Source organism: Mytilus trossulus, chromosome 4 (genome assembly GCF_036588685.1).
Source record: "Mytilus trossulus isolate FHL-02 chromosome 4, PNRI_Mtr1.1.1.hap1, whole genome shotgun sequence".
NCBI classification, from domain to species: Eukaryota; Metazoa; Mollusca; class Bivalvia; order Mytilida; family Mytilidae; genus Mytilus; species Mytilus trossulus.
The window spans coordinates 81391753-81410848 of record NC_086376.1 but is presented as its reverse complement, the minus strand read 5'-3'; the positions used below and the strand labels follow the sequence as shown (position 1 = coordinate 81410848).

At 32.3% G+C, this 19096-nt stretch overlaps 1 protein-coding gene and 1 long non-coding RNA gene across 3 annotated transcripts in view; one reads left to right on the top strand and one right to left on the bottom strand.

The window, feature by feature from the left end:
- Positions 1-378: 378 nt before the first annotated feature.
- On the bottom strand, positions 379-17770 carry LOC134716112 (uncharacterized). Its single transcript, XR_010106829.1, has 3 exons — positions 17593-17770; positions 3226-3437; positions 379-806 (listed from the first exon to the last, which is right to left on the bottom strand). It is a non-coding gene; the product is annotated as an uncharacterized LOC134716112 (long non-coding RNA).
- Positions 1616-19096, top strand: part of LOC134716111 (SH2 domain-containing adapter protein F-like) — a 29204-nt gene continuing 11723 nt past the window's right edge. The window contains exons 1-2 of one of the 2 annotated variants that reach the window (XM_063578887.1): positions 1616-1957; positions 12315-12432. In XM_063578887.1, coding sequence (XP_063434957.1) covers positions 1688-1957; positions 12315-12432 — 388 coding nt within the window. In that variant the 5' untranslated portion in view covers positions 1616-1687. Of the gene's footprint in view, positions 1958-9835; positions 10239-12314; positions 12433-19096 lie in introns of those variants that run through there. The other variant, XM_063578888.1, reaches the window with a different exon arrangement.

The window sequence follows — 19096 nt, the reverse complement described above, 5'->3', positions numbered from 1 at the left end:
TTATTTTTGTATGATGTATTGTGTTCATTTATATATGCCTTCAACCCCATTGGGGTATAAATGTGCATTTATTCAATAAACTTGTTATTCCATAACGATCAACCAACTTGTGATGGCGTCCGTAAAATTTACGAAGGAATGATTTCAACTTCACCATTTGGAACTCTTGGTTAGAAATGGATGGAGAGAAAATAAAACTGTCTTGAAATCTGATATAGTTGGCAATATACATACTAAATAGATAGTGAAACACCAAATCTTTTAAGTCATTGTGTTTGCATCTCTGCCTGTCAACATGTTGTATGCCAAAGTTCTTGTTTAGTTTTTTCAAATGCTTTTAGGGGGATGTCTGTATACAATTTGCTTTACAAAGATGTATGCCAAACATGCATACAGTACTGTACATGTATACTTTAATTATCGGTAATTTAAACAATTACAATGATCTGTCTTCACTGCATATCATAAGTTGATATCTAACTGGACTAGCTTAGATCTGAAAATTAGCGAATTTATAACATTATACTATCGTAAAAATTGTGTATAAATGGCATATACAGTTGGATTTGTAAAAATAAATCCTTCAATCAGGAAGGACAAATAATTGATGCTTTTTCTAGGTGTCGTCCTCTTCTAGTGAAGCCATTTGTACTTAATTAGCAGCAAAGGGGCAGGTGCTGTTCATTGGTGTAGTAGTTTTCTAGGAATGCATTGGTTTAACCTATCCAGTCACTAAGAAGTGGTACAATTCAATGCATAGGCAACACATTAATAGTTACATGAAAGGTATAGCCACTTGAAAATTGCTGAAACGAGAAATAGATACTACATTTCATATATATATATGTGTGAATATCATACATTTCACATGCAACTTTAACATTATCACAATTACTGATTTTAGAATGCATATGAACTAAGGTTCTTAGTGATTGAATTGAAGTCGTTCCCTTGAAAGTTTGTTTTTTTGTCCCCATGCATCTGATTAAAGATGAATGAAATATGAAATACCTTCAATAACATTCATTTTTCCAACTTGAACACTCTTGAAATGTGCTGTTCTGATCCTTTCGCAATAAGCCAAATGAGACAACTATCAACCAAATTCCAAATGAAGTTGATTTAAGCAATATAGGCTACTTTACAGACTTCAACAATGAGAAAAACCAATACCGTATCTATATATGTCAGTTGATAAAAGATCCTGACATAATGAAAAATAAGCCTGAAACAGTAATTCATAGCAAAACAGTCATACGACATACACGAACCAATGAAAACTTCAACTACAGGCTCCTGACTTGGGACAGGCACATAGAGACTCGTGTGGCCGGTTTTAACATGTGAGCTGTCACCCCCCTTTTTTTTCACCTGGGACAATTGTTTTCCTGGAAGTTGTTATTAGCCATGCATTTAAACGTTAAACCTGTAAAACAAATAAACAAGAATACAGGTATACGAATAAAGATTTGATAAACAATGATAAACAAAATTCTAATCTGCTAATCGAGTCCTTGTGGTTTAACACATCGGTTTTAAATTTCCCGCAAAGTTTACTTTCTTTATCAACAATCAGCCAATGAAAGTTGATGTTACAATCAGACGAAAGTAACAAGGAACTTATAAATAAACATTGAAGAAATATGAAGTATAACTTTTAAGTGCTATAAGTATTAATTTCCTGACAATGTTAGCAGGAAACAGAGGACAAGATGGGTTTTATGAGTCAAACAGCGGAGGTTTCTCCTCGGATGTACTGCCTAAAACAAAGCCAACACGCAACCAAAACACTCGGAGGGCTATCAAAGACACGCGAACGTCAGAGAAAGCACTCCAAGGAATGGGAAATAATGGAGGCAAATTATCAGAGCTTAATTTTGATTCCTTTAGTGATGACAATTCCATAAAATGTTCTGGGAATAGAAAGAGAGGAAAAGAAATAAATTCAAACAGTCAGGTATGAACTAAGATATGATGTGCAACCCCCTCCCCCTTTTCAATTTTGCATTACCCCATTTCATTTGAATAATATGTACTAATAACCTACGTACCACAGGAATGGTTAGACTGGCATCCTGACCCCATCTTATACTTCGTTGATCTTCAGTTGAGCAGTGATCCAGGATCCTAGCCAGGCTAAGGAATTGGGGGGGGGGGGGGGCTCATTCTTAAGCATGTGAAGAAAAAATGTAGAAATGTGTTGATATACTTTTATTTTCATTCTTAAGCATGTGAAGAAATAATGTAGAAATGTGATGATATACTTTTATTTTAAGAGGATCAATACAATAATTTATTATGCATCACTTTTAAAGGTTTAATTTCATACATTTTTCCTTCAAGTCCAAATTTGAATATTCTGCACAGTGAATTTTCCTTTTCAATTTTTAAGCTGTAAGGCTTAGGACTATAAACTAGTTGTTCATGATGTATGAAGCAGAGTTCATATTGACCTTTATCATTATGCGATAAATAAAGAGAGAATTAAATAATTATTTAGTGGACTGTTTATGTGATAGTTATGCCTATAGGTTTATGTTTTATAATGAAAAAAGAAATGAGTCAAAATATAAAACATATAGTACAAATATATCCATGTTAAATAAGAAGATGTACAAATATAGTACATATATATACAACTGTAGTACACATGTAGTATGATTGCCATGAGACAAATTTCCATACCAGTTCAAATGATATATTGTGGTTTTATTTTGTATGTGTAGAATACCAGTTTTGTAGATTTTGTGGGTACACATGCATGGTACAGGTAAGTCCAAATAATAATGACGTCTGGCAAGGCTAATTTTTTTTTCTGGGACGGTGTCATAATTATTTGGACTAGGTACAGGTGAAACACAAATATAAATTTTCAGTGAATTACAAATTTTCTATAGACTTCTATCATGTCAATATGCAGACTTTGGCAAAACCACAAAATCCAATATCCACTAAAAATGTAAGATTTCTCCTCATGAAAGTGGTACCAATGAAAATCAGACATGACATCAAGACCTGAACATGTACATGTATGCAACATTTCAATTTTTTTTGGTCTGTATTTTTGTTGTCGCACTTCCACTTTTGAAGGCTTTCCATGGCCAAGTGGTCTAAGAAGTCAACCTACTAAATCACTTGCCTGTCTGGGGTTGAGAGTTCAAATCCCTCAAAGGACAGGTGCACTCTAATCCAATCTTAATTGACTAGGATTGTCAGTTTTCTTACCATAGGTTATTTGTTCTCTCTAGGCACTTCTGCTTCCTCCACCAATAAAATCGACCCGCAAGAAATAGCACAATAGTTTTGAAAATGGTGCTAAAACATGGTTGAATCGGTCAATCCACTTTCAAGTTTTGATTCTTTCTTTTGTATTTGCTGCTTCTTTTTAACGTTTCAATCATGTTCACATCCATTTTATTCAGTAGTATGACAGGGTGCTGCAAAACAGACAAAACTCATGGTTTAACAGTTTTATTTAAATCTCTATGTCAATCTGGTTAATGTTCAAGTAGAGTGTCATTGAATCAACTAGTGAGAACCTAAATTTATAAATAATTACACCAAGATGTCCTTACATGTATATATGAAATTGGATACCCTGCATACAAGTACAATGAACGTATATACATATATATCATGTGTTTTCATATTAACATACATGTACTGTATGAACAAATAGCTGTAATACCCCCTCCTTAATTATTGAAAACTATCATTCTAACTTGAGAATGATATCTTGGTGTAAATTTAATAGACACCAATTCAAGCTAAAGACATTAAAAGATGTATCTTTAATACTTGTAATAATATTTTGCTGTCTGAGATTGGAAAGACTTGCCTACATTGCTGATAAAAATGTATATATACATTTGTTTTGTAATACTAGTACATTATCATCATGATTATCACTAAATATTATGTGCAGTATATATCTTCAACACTATTTTTTTGAATTTTATCTTATATTTGAATATATATATATATATACAACTCGTCTAAACATCAACCCAACAATGTTAGATCAGTAAATTTGCGAAAGCAAATTTTTTGTTCTTCCCTCGCCAAGATTTGAACCCACGCTACTGAGATATCGTGGCACCAAATCGCCTGCACTGTAGCTGTCCGGCTAGACCACACTACCACCTGGGCTTCACAAAAATAAAGCCTTTGATGGCCGTGTGTTACCTTTCCACGTCAGTTTTAATCTAGCGTTGTACTTCAGTACATGTACATGATATATAAGGCATGGAGATGCATTGATGTAGATAAGCTCAATTATCTATAGTAAAGGATCCTACAAATTAATGCAAGATACAGTCACAGAAAACAGTTACACTTATAAGTACGTCTGAGTCAGTGACTACTCTACAACAGATTTATCCATCGGATCACACATGACCTGTATATGTACCTGTAATAATCTGACAAGAAGTTGAAAAATGCCAAAATCAGGCTCTTGTTATCATAAAATCTTGTCAGTTATGGTCAATTAAAAATCAGCATAAAACATGTATTTTTTAGGCACTAAAAATTAAGGTACATGTAGTTAGGGTAAGCGGGAAGGTAATGAGAAAGGGATCTTTGAATTGTGGTTCTATATGCATAGGTGATTAGTACCAACTAATTATTAGGGAAAATGTTTTTTTCTTCTAAATAGAGCAGGTTTTACTGTATTATAGATATAGGAAGATGTGGTATGAGTGCCAATGAGAAAACTCATTAGGTAAAATACATGTTTGAGATAAAATGCTGATAAATTAAATCTGTGGATAATTCCAGGTCAACCAACAATCAAAGTTATTGAGGAAGTTCAGGTCTCATTGCATTGGCAATCATACCACATCTTCTTATTTTCATATTTAATATAAAATTACATTGTTCTAGAAAATAAAAACTGCACAACGTTTTACAAATTTTAATGCTTGTGTATTACATTTATACAAAGTATTAGAATTGCTATTAGTTAAAGCCAAGAGGGTATTGTTCCTTCTTCCTTGTATGAATAAGCTTACATATATCATGTATATATATTTGTTTTATCTCAATAATGGAGACAGCATGATTTTAAGTCACAGTTTTACCCCAAGAATTTCAAAATCAAACATCAAATAAAATTAAAAAAATATAGGTTAAAACCAAACAGTCAAATATATCATGATAATATTACATCATATGAGTGTTTACATATTTAATTTATTTTTTAATATTACATACAAACTTCAAGTCACCCAAAACACCCAATCTTAAACTCCTTTAATCTTACATATTTTTGCCAATTGAGAGAGAAACAAAAACTGGGCGGGAAAAAATCAAATTTATATCCATACAATATTGCTTTTTAAGATACCAGTACATGTACGGGGGAGGATCCAGCCATATTAGAAAGGGGGGTTCCCAACCTTGGACAAAGGGGGGGTTCCACCTATGTGTCCCTATTCAAATGCATTGATCGGCCCAAAAAAGGGGGGGTTCCAACCCACGGAACACCCCCCCCCCCCCTCCCCGCCCATGATCCGCCAATGATGTATTATTGTGTGCAGATTTGTGAATTGAAAGTTTCATCCACAGTCCTTAGGACATTGAACATGGTAAGGATGAGTTCATTTTCTTCTTCATCAGTTCAACTTTACAACAAAAATTTGTTTGGCCTTAAACCACGCAGTACTTCATCCTAGAATGATATATAGCCTGTTCATTAAGACTTTTTCAAAACATTAATTCCCTAAAAAAACAGTATAACACAGAGACTTGTATTTCATACATCTTGTTTAAACAGAAACATTGTATTTTTGTCGATACTGGATTTTATGGTTTAATGCAAACTTTACATGTATTAAAAGCCTATAGGAAATTTATACTTTTTTGGACTTTTGAATTCATTGAGTAAGTGATAAACTAAATTTTATGACATTTATTATTTTTGGCCAGCTTCTACAGTCAGTAAGCTACTGAGGATCTGGATGGGGTTGATAGAATAAAAAGTAACGAGTAAAACAGTACAGAATAAAGGTCAAAGCAATTAAAGAAAAAGAGAAAAAGTTAAAAAAAGATAATAAACAACAGTGAATATTGAGGTGTTAAAATATAAAGAATGAAGAGTAAGGGTAGAAATAAAAATTAGCAGAGAAAAATGGTTCAATAAATAAAAGAATTAAAAATCACACCCTCCCCCCTTTTTAGCTCACCTGGCCCAAAGGGCCAAGTGAGCTTTTCTCATCACTTTGCGTCCGGCGTCTGTCGTCGTCCGTCGTCGTCGTCCTGCGTCTGGTGTTAACTTTTACAAAAATCTTCTCCTCTGAAACTACTAGGCCAAATTAAACCAAACTTGGCCACAATCATCATTGGGGTATCTAGTTAAAAAATTGTGTCCGGTGACCCGGTCAACCAACCAAGATGGCCGCCATGGCTAAAAATAGAACATAGGGGTAAAATGCAGTTTTTGGCTTATAACTCAAAAACCAAAGCATTTAGAGCAATTCTGACATGGGGTAAAATTGTTTATCAGGTCAAGATCTATCTGGCCTGCAAATTTCAGATGAATCGAACAACCTGTTGTTGGGTTGCTACCCCTAAATTGGTAATTTTAAGGAAATTTTGCTGTTTTTGGTTATTATCTTGAAAAATATTATAGATAGAGATAAACTGTAAACAGCAATAATGTTCAGCAAAATAAGATTTACAAATAAGTCAACATTACTGAAATGGTCAAATGACCCCTTTAGGAGATATTGCCCTTTATAGTCATTTTTTAACCATTTTTCGTAAATCTTAGTTATCTTTTACAAAAATCTTCTCCTCTGAAACTACTGCGCCATATTAAACCAAACTTGGCCACAATCATCATTGGGGTATCTAGTTTAAAAATTGTGTCCGTTGACCTGGTCAACCTACCAAGATGGCTGCCATGGCTAAAAATAGAACATGGGATAAAATGGAGTTTTTGGCTTATAACTCAAAAACAAAAGCATTAAGAGCAAAACTGGCATGGGTTAAATTGTTTATCAGGTCAAGATCTATCTGCCCTGAAAATTTCTGACGAATCGATAGTCAATTTTTAACAATTTTCATAAAATTTGTAAATTTTTACTAACACTTTTAACTGAAACTACTGGGCCAATCATTATAGATGGGGATATATATACGCAGCAAGAATGTTCAGTAAAGTTAGATCTACAAACATATCACCATCACCAAAACACAATTTTGTCACGAATCCATCTGTGTCCTTTGTTGAATATTCACATATACAAAAGTACCAAGGTGAGCGACACAGGCTCTTTAGAGCCTCTAGTTTCAATTCCAGGCCCTCAGGTATGGCATGCCACCATTACAAGAAGTGCAAAGGACTAAATGGGGAGTATATTTTTATGATACAGTAATAGGAAATCGCTAAATCCACCATGTAAATGTAGCACGTCATACAGAACCAATCCATCAGTCGGATTTCTTTGTATTACATGGAAATTAAGTACTTTAAAATAAATCATGTTCATCATTTTCTTTAAATGTATACATGTGCATCCTTTTATATTTCTAAATATACATGTTTTATAGGTGCAGGATATTATCCTGTTAATGCAAACTGATGGATAAGGTTATAAACTGACTGTATTTGGTAGTTTTAAATGTGGGCGGCTAAAGATATATGGTTTTAACTTTATAAAATTTTGTAGAAGCATTGAGTTCAGTTTATAAGTGCTTTTCCTATAAGATACTGTTCTTATCAAGATCATAAAGTTTAAAGTGCTACTTGAGTGTGGCATGATTAAAAATATCTTATAATATTCCTTGTGGGATATCCATCCATAAATTAAATCAAATCAAAAGTACATGTAATAAGTCTGTCACATGTTGATAGTTCAACAAATCTATTAAATTCTTTAACAATTCCATATCTAATCTTTTCCACTTTCAATTTGTGAAAGCATTTATATTAGGTGGAGTCTATACTGTATATAATTGATTTGTTATCAGTTGTCAGGTTCAGGACCTTTTATAACTTACAAGGGCTGAAGGCAGTATGGGCTTTACTCATTGCTTAAAGCCATTCTGTGATCAATGTATAAGCCATTTAATCTATATGTTTAATTATTTATATAACACTTAGTAAAGGCTATGCAGACCAGGATCTGTATTTTTTACTTTTTAAATTTTACAATTTACTGCTAAAAATAAGATCAAATATAGAAACTTGATGAAAAAAGATGTATTATAGCTAGCTAGGACACTTAATTTGGTTTTGGGGTAAAGATTGCATGAAATGGTACTGACTTAATATCAATATCTACCAAGATAAATAAAATATTTTGAAAATGTCTTTAGATTTGCAATCCCCTTTCTGAGGGGGGTGGGGGGGTCCTTTATCCCTGTTATGTTATTTTCATTCACACTCATTGAGTTTTATATAAATTTAAAATGACAGTTCAAACGTTTTAATCTATCATTGAAGAGGAAAATAATTGATAATTGTTATCTCCCTTTGAATATAAACTATACATGTATCTTTATTCATGCCAGCAACTTTAATAAAACATTGCGTAAAATGCATAAATTTGTCATGTTAATTATTATTAAATGATGAAAACATAAAGAAAAAGAATGGTACTTTGCTTTAAAATCAGAACTATTTAGAACTATACACAAACAACCATATTTGAAATTTTTAAGAAATTTAAAGGGTGTTATAATAATGGTAAGCATTGCATGGTCTTTTGGACATTCACTGCATAGTGTAGACAAACAAGCAAGGGTTAAATGAATGAATATTTAATATGGAAGAAATAAAAAAACATCTGCAGGTTGCCTTCTAAAAAAGTTATAGAAGAGATTGATTGTATAATAAATTTACCTAAGCCATCAAATTTTTGGGATTATCAAAGTAAACAGTATGTCAGTACATTGATATAATTAAGATTGGCACTTAAAACAACTAAAAGTGAAACAATAAAAAAAATTTCATAAGTTTAATATAAGTGTTCTTGAAGTATCTGGGAATTTTTGCTATCATTTGGCTATTGCGTCAGCACTTTTACTACGTTTTTTTTTTATACATGAACAGACTCAATCACCTCAAGGGTTTCTCGATTCAAAATGATATCAAGTATATCGAATGATGCATGCCTACTTGTGAAGAACTTTTTATGTGACAGTTAATTACATATACATGCATAGACACTTTGTAAGCTTATCAAGCACCTTGGGGCTGTTAAAGTTATCATTGCAACTGATTTAAATGATAATGTACCAATTTTGTAATAAACCATAAAGAAAAATTATGAGTAATACATATATCAGACTGGCAAACATTTGCATCATTCAGAAAATAAAAAGTAAATAAATACATGTACATATATAAAAATACATCCCTCGACACATCCTGATTTCCTTATAAATTTATATGCAAATACATGTATATTGTTGAAAACTTTTTTTTTTTAGAATCACTATTTGATTGTTAATTGAGTACTCATTGACATAATCTGCCAAATAATCTTACCTACATAGAAGTGAATAGGTTTACAATACTATAACATTCATTTCCCCTCCCGGATGGGAAACCCAACATAAACCTTTCTTTTTCCTGGTATAAAAACAGGAGTATCTGAATGTATAAGAAAACCATGTAAAGAAATATTTTGTTGGAATTAAAAGTTAGTACTTGAAATCCTGATTTGTGAATATTTGTTAAGTCAGTATTTTTGTAGTGATTTATTATAAACATGTGTTTTCCCCCTAATTACTGGATGTTAGGCTACTTCTAGTAATACAAAACCACAAAGAAAATGACATCATAATAAATTGAAGGAAAAACAAATTGGCGATATCCTGTCGTTATTGTATCTTAAAGACAGCTTTGAGGAAAGAAAAATACTTTTAAATTTAATAGTGAATTTTCAAGAAAAAACTGCAGTAATAGTTTGCACATATTGCTAGACTTAAAATTGGATTCTTATTGCTACAAATTGGAGTATTTGTAATTTGAGTGTAAAATGTACTTTTTCAACAAATGTTATTGTAACAAAAAGGAAATAGATTACATTCTGCTTCCTTGAAATACAAACTTGCATGACTTTTGCAACTGTACATCAAGGATGGATGTATATTTTCATCATTTAAACATATAAATGCACTTTGAAGATCTGAATTTTATTCAGTAAAAGGAAAACAAGGAATTCTCAAAAGGAATTTATAGTTGACGCTCATTTAAGCATCATTTAGCTATGAATGAGGAGGACCAGGTATGTATATGAACCAAACCTTACAGATTGGTCAAAGAATTTCAGAAAATCAGGGGAGGGGAGGGCAGAATAAAGAATAACTGGTTCCATAACTATAATTTGTTAAATTCAATGCCAGATCCAAAAAAAATCAAAAGGGGGAAAGGGGGCACTGACTGTATAAGAGGGGGCCCTCTCTAGCAATGTTTCATTGATTCCCTATATAATCAACCAATTTTTTCCTACAAGGTTGGGGGGGGCTAGGCACCCACTTAATCCACCCCTGCAATTAGCTATGACAAATTGGGTATTTTCTGTTCCCTTTATACCCTAAGATTTATTCTTTTCTATGATTTGTAAGCTAACATTAAGAAGGCCTTTTGGTGTTCTGTTAAAAAGAGGTGTATGGGGGAAAAGCCTGTTCTCAAACTAGTTAACCTGCCATTGTATAAAATTTGTCGTCAAATTTTACTGAGGAAGCATATTTTTATGTAATTGATAATTTTGCAGTTTTATTTTGTTGGCCTTTGCTAATGGATCAATGAACTGAATAGTCCAAAAGGTGGCATCTGTCTAGTAGTCAGGAAATATGTACTGGCTTGATTTAAGTGATTCATTTTGGTCCCAGTAATGTTTTTATTCTTTATTAGTTTGGGCTTGTACCTGAATCAGATTTTAAACCATCTAAAATCCATCATTTATTTGTGTCAGGGACAATTTTTTTTATATCTAATCTTAATCAAGATATAAACAACAATAGATAGTTTAGGAAAATATCCATCCGTTTTGTGTGTGTGTGCTGAAATTGATATCATATGATGTTTAAAGGTTATAAAAGTGGTCTGTGTTTATAATTTTACACACCATTGTTTATATACATGTAGAGGCAGGCACAAAGGAACTAATCGTATTCAAATACATGTATCAACTTTCATATATATTTTTTTCAAACTGTCCCTAAAATGTACCTTGACTTAAGTTATATATTCATGAATTTATACATTCAATTTAAAAGAAAATAAAGGATGTTAATAATGGAAAATGAATTAGTAATATTATGATAAGTAGATCTTGAATGATTGCCAACGAGACAACAATCCACCAATATTAGTTCAAATGAAGCGGATGTAAGCAAATATAGGCAACCATTATGTACAGCCTTCAACAATGAAAAAAAACCATACGGTATGGTCAGCTATATGAGGCCCTGACATGAAGAATATGAAAGAATTCAATTGAAAAACCTTACAGGCTTATTCATAACAAAACAATTTATGACAGACACGAACCAACGAAAACCATAGAAAACTACAGGCTCCTGACTTGGGACCTAAACATAAAGAATGTGGACCCTTATCTAGCTGGGACACTGGTGTAAAACATAAGAACAAACTACAAAAATCATTGTAAATGGCTGAACACATTAGAAGGATACAAATTTAAATACATCAAACGAAAATCATTTTTTAAAGAAGGATTTCCAACCCAGGATGAAAAAAAGGGGGGTGGGGGTGGTTCCAACTGTATGTCCCCATTCAGATGCTATGACTGTCCTGTCACTTTGATAGCCAAAAAAAGGCTACCCCTAGACCCCCCCCCCTTCTGGATCTGCAACTAGACCTGGACAGTTACTTATACATCCCCACAACAAAAAAAACACTTTAATAGTACAGATCTGAGAGAATTCATAGTTCCTGACAGCTAGTTCAAATACCAATAAAAATTACACAGGTAATACAAAAAAAATCAGATTTTTGTCTATTAAACAATTTCAAATATTATAAGCAAAAAATGATGCATGTATATGAAATTATATGTATTTTGTCTATTCTCAGTACACATAACCTTGTACCCACGAAAGGTTACGGTAGATCCTTAAAAAAATCTTTTTTATAAATGAACTAACTAATAGTCAAGTGACTTACAATCGCTCTTATATGACGTTCAGGAAATTGGTTCAGAGTGTAACCATATAAATATATATAGATTCTAAGAGGAAAATTGAGATATTATTTAAAATTTGTTCAGAATTATTACTTATTGAAGGAAGGATACAATCTTAATTTTATGTGAAGGATGTATAAAATGTCATTTCAGATTCAGTTAGGGGATTATTGTTTACCCCCTGACAAAAAGGAGGAGACGCTTGGTGGAATAGCTTCCAGTAGAACAACAGAATATGCTGATCCATATGAAACAAAACAGATGTTAGAAGGTACAGAACTTCAATTTTATTACTGTAAATTCACAAATTATTGCCTACATTTATTAGTTTCTAATTGTAGGACTGTATAAAAAGTTGAGCTTTGAAAACAAAGATTTATAATAATTGAGTTATATTGTTTCAAGGGTAAAAAAAAGGGTTATATATTGTTTGGAAAAGTGGGAACCTACTTTGTGTAATCATGGAAGTATTTAGTATGTCAATTTACCGGTAATACTTCCATGATGTAATCAGTTCCTTCTACATTTTTCCAACGAGGTCCCTAAACCTTCACAGGAAGATTGTGCACATGTTGAAACTGTGAACCTGTTATTATAGAGTTGCTTGAGAAATATTTCTTATTTTTCCAGATTTTGAAACTCAGTCTTTTTTTCAGCAAAATTAATGAAACAGAGAATAAGTTTTGTGCTCATCCTATAGTTTACAGTGGCTGATCCTGAAATTTTCATAAGAGGGGTCAGAGCCAGTTATGCTTCTGTGATTCACTACATGTATTTAATAAACCAAATTTTTCAGACAAAAAGGGGGGGACAGTGGCCTGCCCCTCCTTAATCCCCCTTTAGTTTCAACCAAGATCCCTGAAAAGTCACAGGAAGATTTTTCACCTAATGAAGTTGTGCACCTTAAATATTTCAAATATTTAAATGTGCAGTATTTTGCAAACTCCTGGCCATTTCAGTCTTTGATCCATTTTTGTAAATTTTTTACCTTGTAAATCAATTGCAAAAAGTTATCTTACATAACATGGTGAACCTTGATAGTTAACCTGAGGCAATGAGTCGACCTCCATGAAAGAGAATATTTATATTTATAGAAAATAGTGTCTTACGTGTACCATGCATTAAACAATCATGTTTAACTAAATCTTAGCTTACTACTGGGTAATTATAAGAGTGCATAATTTGTCTTTTTTTTTGTTTAATTTCTTAAACTTTAATTCTGATGTATATAACCAAATAACAGGACTGCATGGACATAACCTTTTATACATGACTGACGACAATGGAAGTTTTAACGACCTTTACTGGCTATACAGCCCTTGCACGGTCGGTTGTAAGACTGCAAATTTGTTTCTGCCTTATAATGGGATGGCAATGTCATTGTTTTGGTTGTAAACTAAATATATTTATAGTTTCCAGATAATAAATTGAGTAGAGGTGAATGGATCACTATGAAATTGTACCACAAAGTTCCATATCACAACAGGAAGGTTGGGACAGAATTTTCGGAGGTTATGGCTAAATACTTTAGAAATGAGGGGGCAAAATTTGGATTTTTTTCCCCTTTTTTTCAGGTCAATCATTGGTGTATATAGTGTATGGATCTCTATGAAATTGTACCACAAGGTTCCATACCTAAAAAGAAAGGTTGGGATTGATTTTGGGGTCTGTGGTCCTCACAGTTTATGAGTTAGGGACCAAACACAATACATTTCTAATAGTTTGCATAAATTGCTTCTTTCTTGACCAACTTCAGTAGGGTTTAACTCAAAGTCTAGAATTGAATTCTTACATGGTTCTTTACGATCAATCAAAAGCTGTATACTCCAGGGTGGTATTTTCCTGTTGTGTTGAAGACCCATTATTGGCATTGGGCTATTTTCTGCTCTTGGTTGATGTTTCTTTGACCAATTCACCATTGGTATGTAGTTCTATTATCATTTGCACATCTCATTTCCACAGAGATTTTTACCCCCACCCCCTTCATTCATTACATGGTCTATTGACTTGCAACTTTTGCTTTAGTTTACATATAGTTTGTAATTAGGTCAGTTTAAAGGGAACCATTAGTGGTAGGTAGATGATATTTGGTATGCAATTGTACTAAAATTGTTGGTACATCCCATCATCCATTGAGATTATTTTGCGCAGCCTCCTCAGTTATGGTCTAATACTTTATAACTTTTGCATAGCTTACATGTATTAGTTGGTGATTATATCAGTTAAGGGAAACTATTAGTGCTAGATCAATGATATTTGCAAATGTATAGCCATTGACATGACTCATTTCCATGGAGATTGTTTGGCTCCCCCTCAGTCATCTTTCATTGACCTTGAATATGTTACTTTATTTACATGTTAAAAGTTTGTGATTAAATCAATTTATGGTGAACATCTAATATTAAGTCAATGATATTAGGTATGCAGTAAATGTATTGGCATTTGCAAGTCTCATTTCCATGAAGATTATATGGCCCCACTCCCTCATCATCATGTTCATAGGCTTTGAAACTTTTCTTTACATAAGGGTAACAGTTTTTGGGGGTAGAAATCCTAAAAATGGGCAAAAATTTCATGGAAAAGGGAAATTTTTATGTTCAGGGTTGTTTGAGTTAACTTTTTTGCATAAATCAATACAAAAATTATGCATCATCTTTGATCATCTTCTATAATTATTATATATAAATGCTATAGGTTGATATATATAGATTCTTACATTGATACCAGTGGATTAGCGGATTTATCCAATAGAGATAGTTAAATTATCAATTTTAAAGTCCGAGCCGCCTTGGCTTGGTGGCACTCTCTTTACACGAGGCATCGGATTTAACGTCCCCCTTCTGACGGGATGTGACTGCGAACTTATACATCCCGCACAGCCAAACGGACGCCCCACTTCGGCAAGCGTTTTACTGCCGGTCGGGAGAAGACCAAGTGACCTTATTTCTATACCCCAGTCACCTTTGGGGTGAGGTCAAGTTCAATACTTTTCCCATGAGTCAGTATAATAATGAGTATGTGTGTTTGAATAACACTTGACAGACTTTACAAAGGGATCTTAAAAATGCATATAACTTCTAAAAAGTTTCTTTTTTTTCCTTTTATTAACTTAGGGTATTTGTTTTATCTCTGGTCAGACAGTAAGTTTTAAATTGTCAGAGTACTTTGAACAATGCTTGATAGCTAATTATACACAATTGTCTTTTAAAATACAAATGGCATATAAGGATCATCATGATGCTATGTGGATAAATTTGTAAGGTTTTAAGAACTAAATTGGCAGTGCATCATACCCCCAATGGCTTCAGTTTTTAGGACTGAAAAAATTGGGTGGCGTTATAGGGACATAATTTTCAGAGAGTAGAAACTTGATTTTAATCATATAGTAGTTCAACTGAATAATTTGGAACTAAAGAAAATTTGTTGGATGCAGAAACAATGAGAAAGCACAAGACAAAAATCCTATTTAAACTCCTAAAAAAGAAAGATACTTTTTTTATAAATTCAGTTGGTGCTGTTTAATTTTATTTTTTGATTGAAAACAGCTGTGTCAGCTATAGAAAATAGACTAAGGGAGATAACTGAAGTTTGATATGAGGAACATTAAAACATGGGGATTCAGTTTCCTTAATATTACTTTTACTGGTGTTTTAAGTAAATCACTGTCTCAGGTTAGGGAGAGTTGAGCACTCGCAAACCTGTTAAACTCTGTCACTTTCTCCATGTGCCTGTCCCAAGTCAGGCGCCTAAAGTTCAGTTGTTGTCATAATAAATGGTTCCTGTCTCTAATATTTGTTTTTTTTTTTGTATAAAACTGTTTTGATTTAAATTAGGTAGTTAATTTTCTAAATTGAATTGTTTCATATTTTTCATGTCAGACCCTTTTATAGCCGACTATACACATATGGTAGGGTGTTTTTTTTTCTCATTGTTGAAGGCAGTACATTTGCCTGTATTTACTTGAATTCACTTCATTTGAATGTATTTGTTGAAAACAATGCCAATCATGGGCCCTGACAGTAAATTTATTTTTTTATTCTTGTTAACTTTATATAACTATACCCAGTATATGTATTTCCTTATGAAATGTAGGAAATTACAACCACTAACAGTAGAACTGTTTACCAAGAGTTACTATGAACTTATACTTTGTGGTCAGTAGAAGAGTTGATATTATTAATTTATTTTTTATGGCTTAAAAACAATCAATTTTGCAGACCAATTAATTAAATCCGAGTTAGTACAAATGTAGTATATGAAAACTCGTAAAAATTTACCCCTATTGAAAATTCATATAAATTGGGAACTGTAAATAGTGTTATCATATGCCTAGTCTTTTTCGAGACATAAAATATAGTTTAAAATCAGATTATGTGAAACTAATATATATATATATATATATAAACGAGTCTCAATTGAAAACTACGTTCAAACCTATGATTGCGTTGGATAAAAACCGCAACTTTTATACGTGTGCATGTTAAACAAATTTCTTTGTAGAATGGTCTAAAAACAGCACAAACAACATTTTCCAAAAGACCAAAAAAGTGAAGAAGTATATTTAAACAAAACGCATTTGACTAACAGGTCGAACAACTGATGTTCTTTAACCCTGCTGACTGCCATTGGCGATTGCCAAATAAAATTGATCACAAGATGTAACAAAATGGATCTTAAAATAAATTAAATACTAAACAGAAAAACTTTTTAAACTTGTGGCCGCGATGTTATGCCACAAACATACGGTGTCAATATATTTTAGTACACCAGATCCGGATTTCGACAATAAATGTCTCTTCAGTGATGTTAGGGATCGAAACGGTATTTGGAAGGCCATATAAAGAGTATCCTCATTTTTAGAAAAAGTACCCTCATTTTTAGATAAACTCTTGAATTTAAAGAGTCAATATAGGATGAACGGATCATATAAATCGGAGGGAAAATATGATACAAAGCCCAAACAAAAAAATATAAACGAGTCTCAATATATATATTATTGATTTCTCCTCCTTAGAATTTGTAATTCATGTTTCCCCCTGGCAATTAAAAGCCTGACAAATACTGTGAATGGTGCATACCTATTGTTAAAGATTGTATATGTTGACCTTGACATGTAAATCACATTCCCTTTTTTAACATGGTCAAGTGCAAGATCAAAAGGTCACAAGGAAATATTTTGTGATAGTTTACTTACAATCAAGTTAGCTGCACAATGGAACATGCTTTATATAAAATCCTATGGAATTTTTCTCTGAAAATATTTGGTCAATTAAAAAAGAAATTTAGTGCAAGCCTCTAGGAACTTCTTTATTGAATTTATTTTTTTTAGAAATTCCAGTCTGATTTTAAGTCTTACAAGAAAAGATGCATATTTTTATAATTTAATTGCTTTTAACAAGTACATAATTATATAAGTAAATGAAGAACCAACCTTTTATAATCAGGAATTCCCTCCTTGAAAGAAAGTTATTGTTGAAAGTTGTTGACAGTATTATTCATTTCCGAGACATGACATACAAGTACGCCTGGGGCAATAATATCACAACTGTTTTGGTTCTATTAAGGTTAAACAAGAATTACGTATTAGTGGTGTTTTTAATATATCTTTATGACCAAGGGATTGTTATATTAAGTGCAAGCGGAAAAGTATGAATTGTTATTTATTGGTCAATGGAAGTAATTGTACTGCATGATGTAAACAAATAGACTATCATATATATAGCTTTACTTTAATATCTGGATTATAAGTGGATTGTTTATCAACAATTTGTTTTGTTTACAGAAATCAGAGGTTTGTATTGAGTTATAAAATTTACTTTATCAGCATTAATTCATCTTGCTTCCTAAACAAGGGGGGGAAATAAAAAAAAAGCCTGAATAAACCAGTAGGTTGAATTCTTTCCACTTCTGTTGGGATTATGGAAGTGATGGGTTTGCCCTCCTTATAACTCAATCATGTGTTCTATTCACTTCTTTTTAAGATGTTTTTTTAATTATTTTTCATTTAAACTTATTTTATAATTCTTCTGTTCCTGCAGTTTGAAGTTGTTGGCTGTACTGGTTTACCTTCCATTTCTATCCTTCCTTTACTCCCCTGTATTCTGTCATACTTTATGAAATTACCCATGCTCCTAACAAAGGGGGTTATACTATATTACCCCTGTATGTCGATCCTTTTGTGTTGCATAAAACTGTTCTCAGGACTTCATGTACAAATTAGACTTTACTGAAATTTGGTCCAGTTCTTTAAGTTCATTTGAGCATTTTACAGTAAGTAATGCATTTTCACATTCACATATTATCAACATCCTTTTACAAAATATATTCTTACAAATAATGGTTGTGTATATGAAACTTTTGTCACATTTTCCTTAGAAATATACAAGCAGAACTTTCTGACATTTGGTATCAAGCTTTATGTGGGCATATGTTCTACTGCTTGATGCATTTTTATTGCTTTTTAACTTCCTGCTAATTGAAAACTTTATAAATTCTTACAATTTTTACATGTCATGGCCATAAATGAAAATTTTTGTCAACTACAAATTAGTACTTTCTTAAATTTGACATCAAACTTAATGTGAGCATGCTAACAGACTGATGTGTTTTCACATACACTTTACTATGTCATCAGCTTCCTGTTTAGAGAATACTTAATGTGGGGTATCATAAGTGAGCCATAGATCATAGTTCAACTTGTTAACAAGATTTTAAGACTCTTGAAGATTTGAAGCTTTGACTTATAATTTGTATAAGACAATAATTACCAACCATTGAAGTCTGTCAGTTGACCAAAAGTAATATGCTTGCTGTGATGGAAATAACTTGCTCAAAATATATATTTAATACCAGGATTTGAATGGATGCATAGAGAAAATATCCTTATAATAAATTTGAAGGAAAAGAAAGTATACAATGTATATATAAGTTAAAAT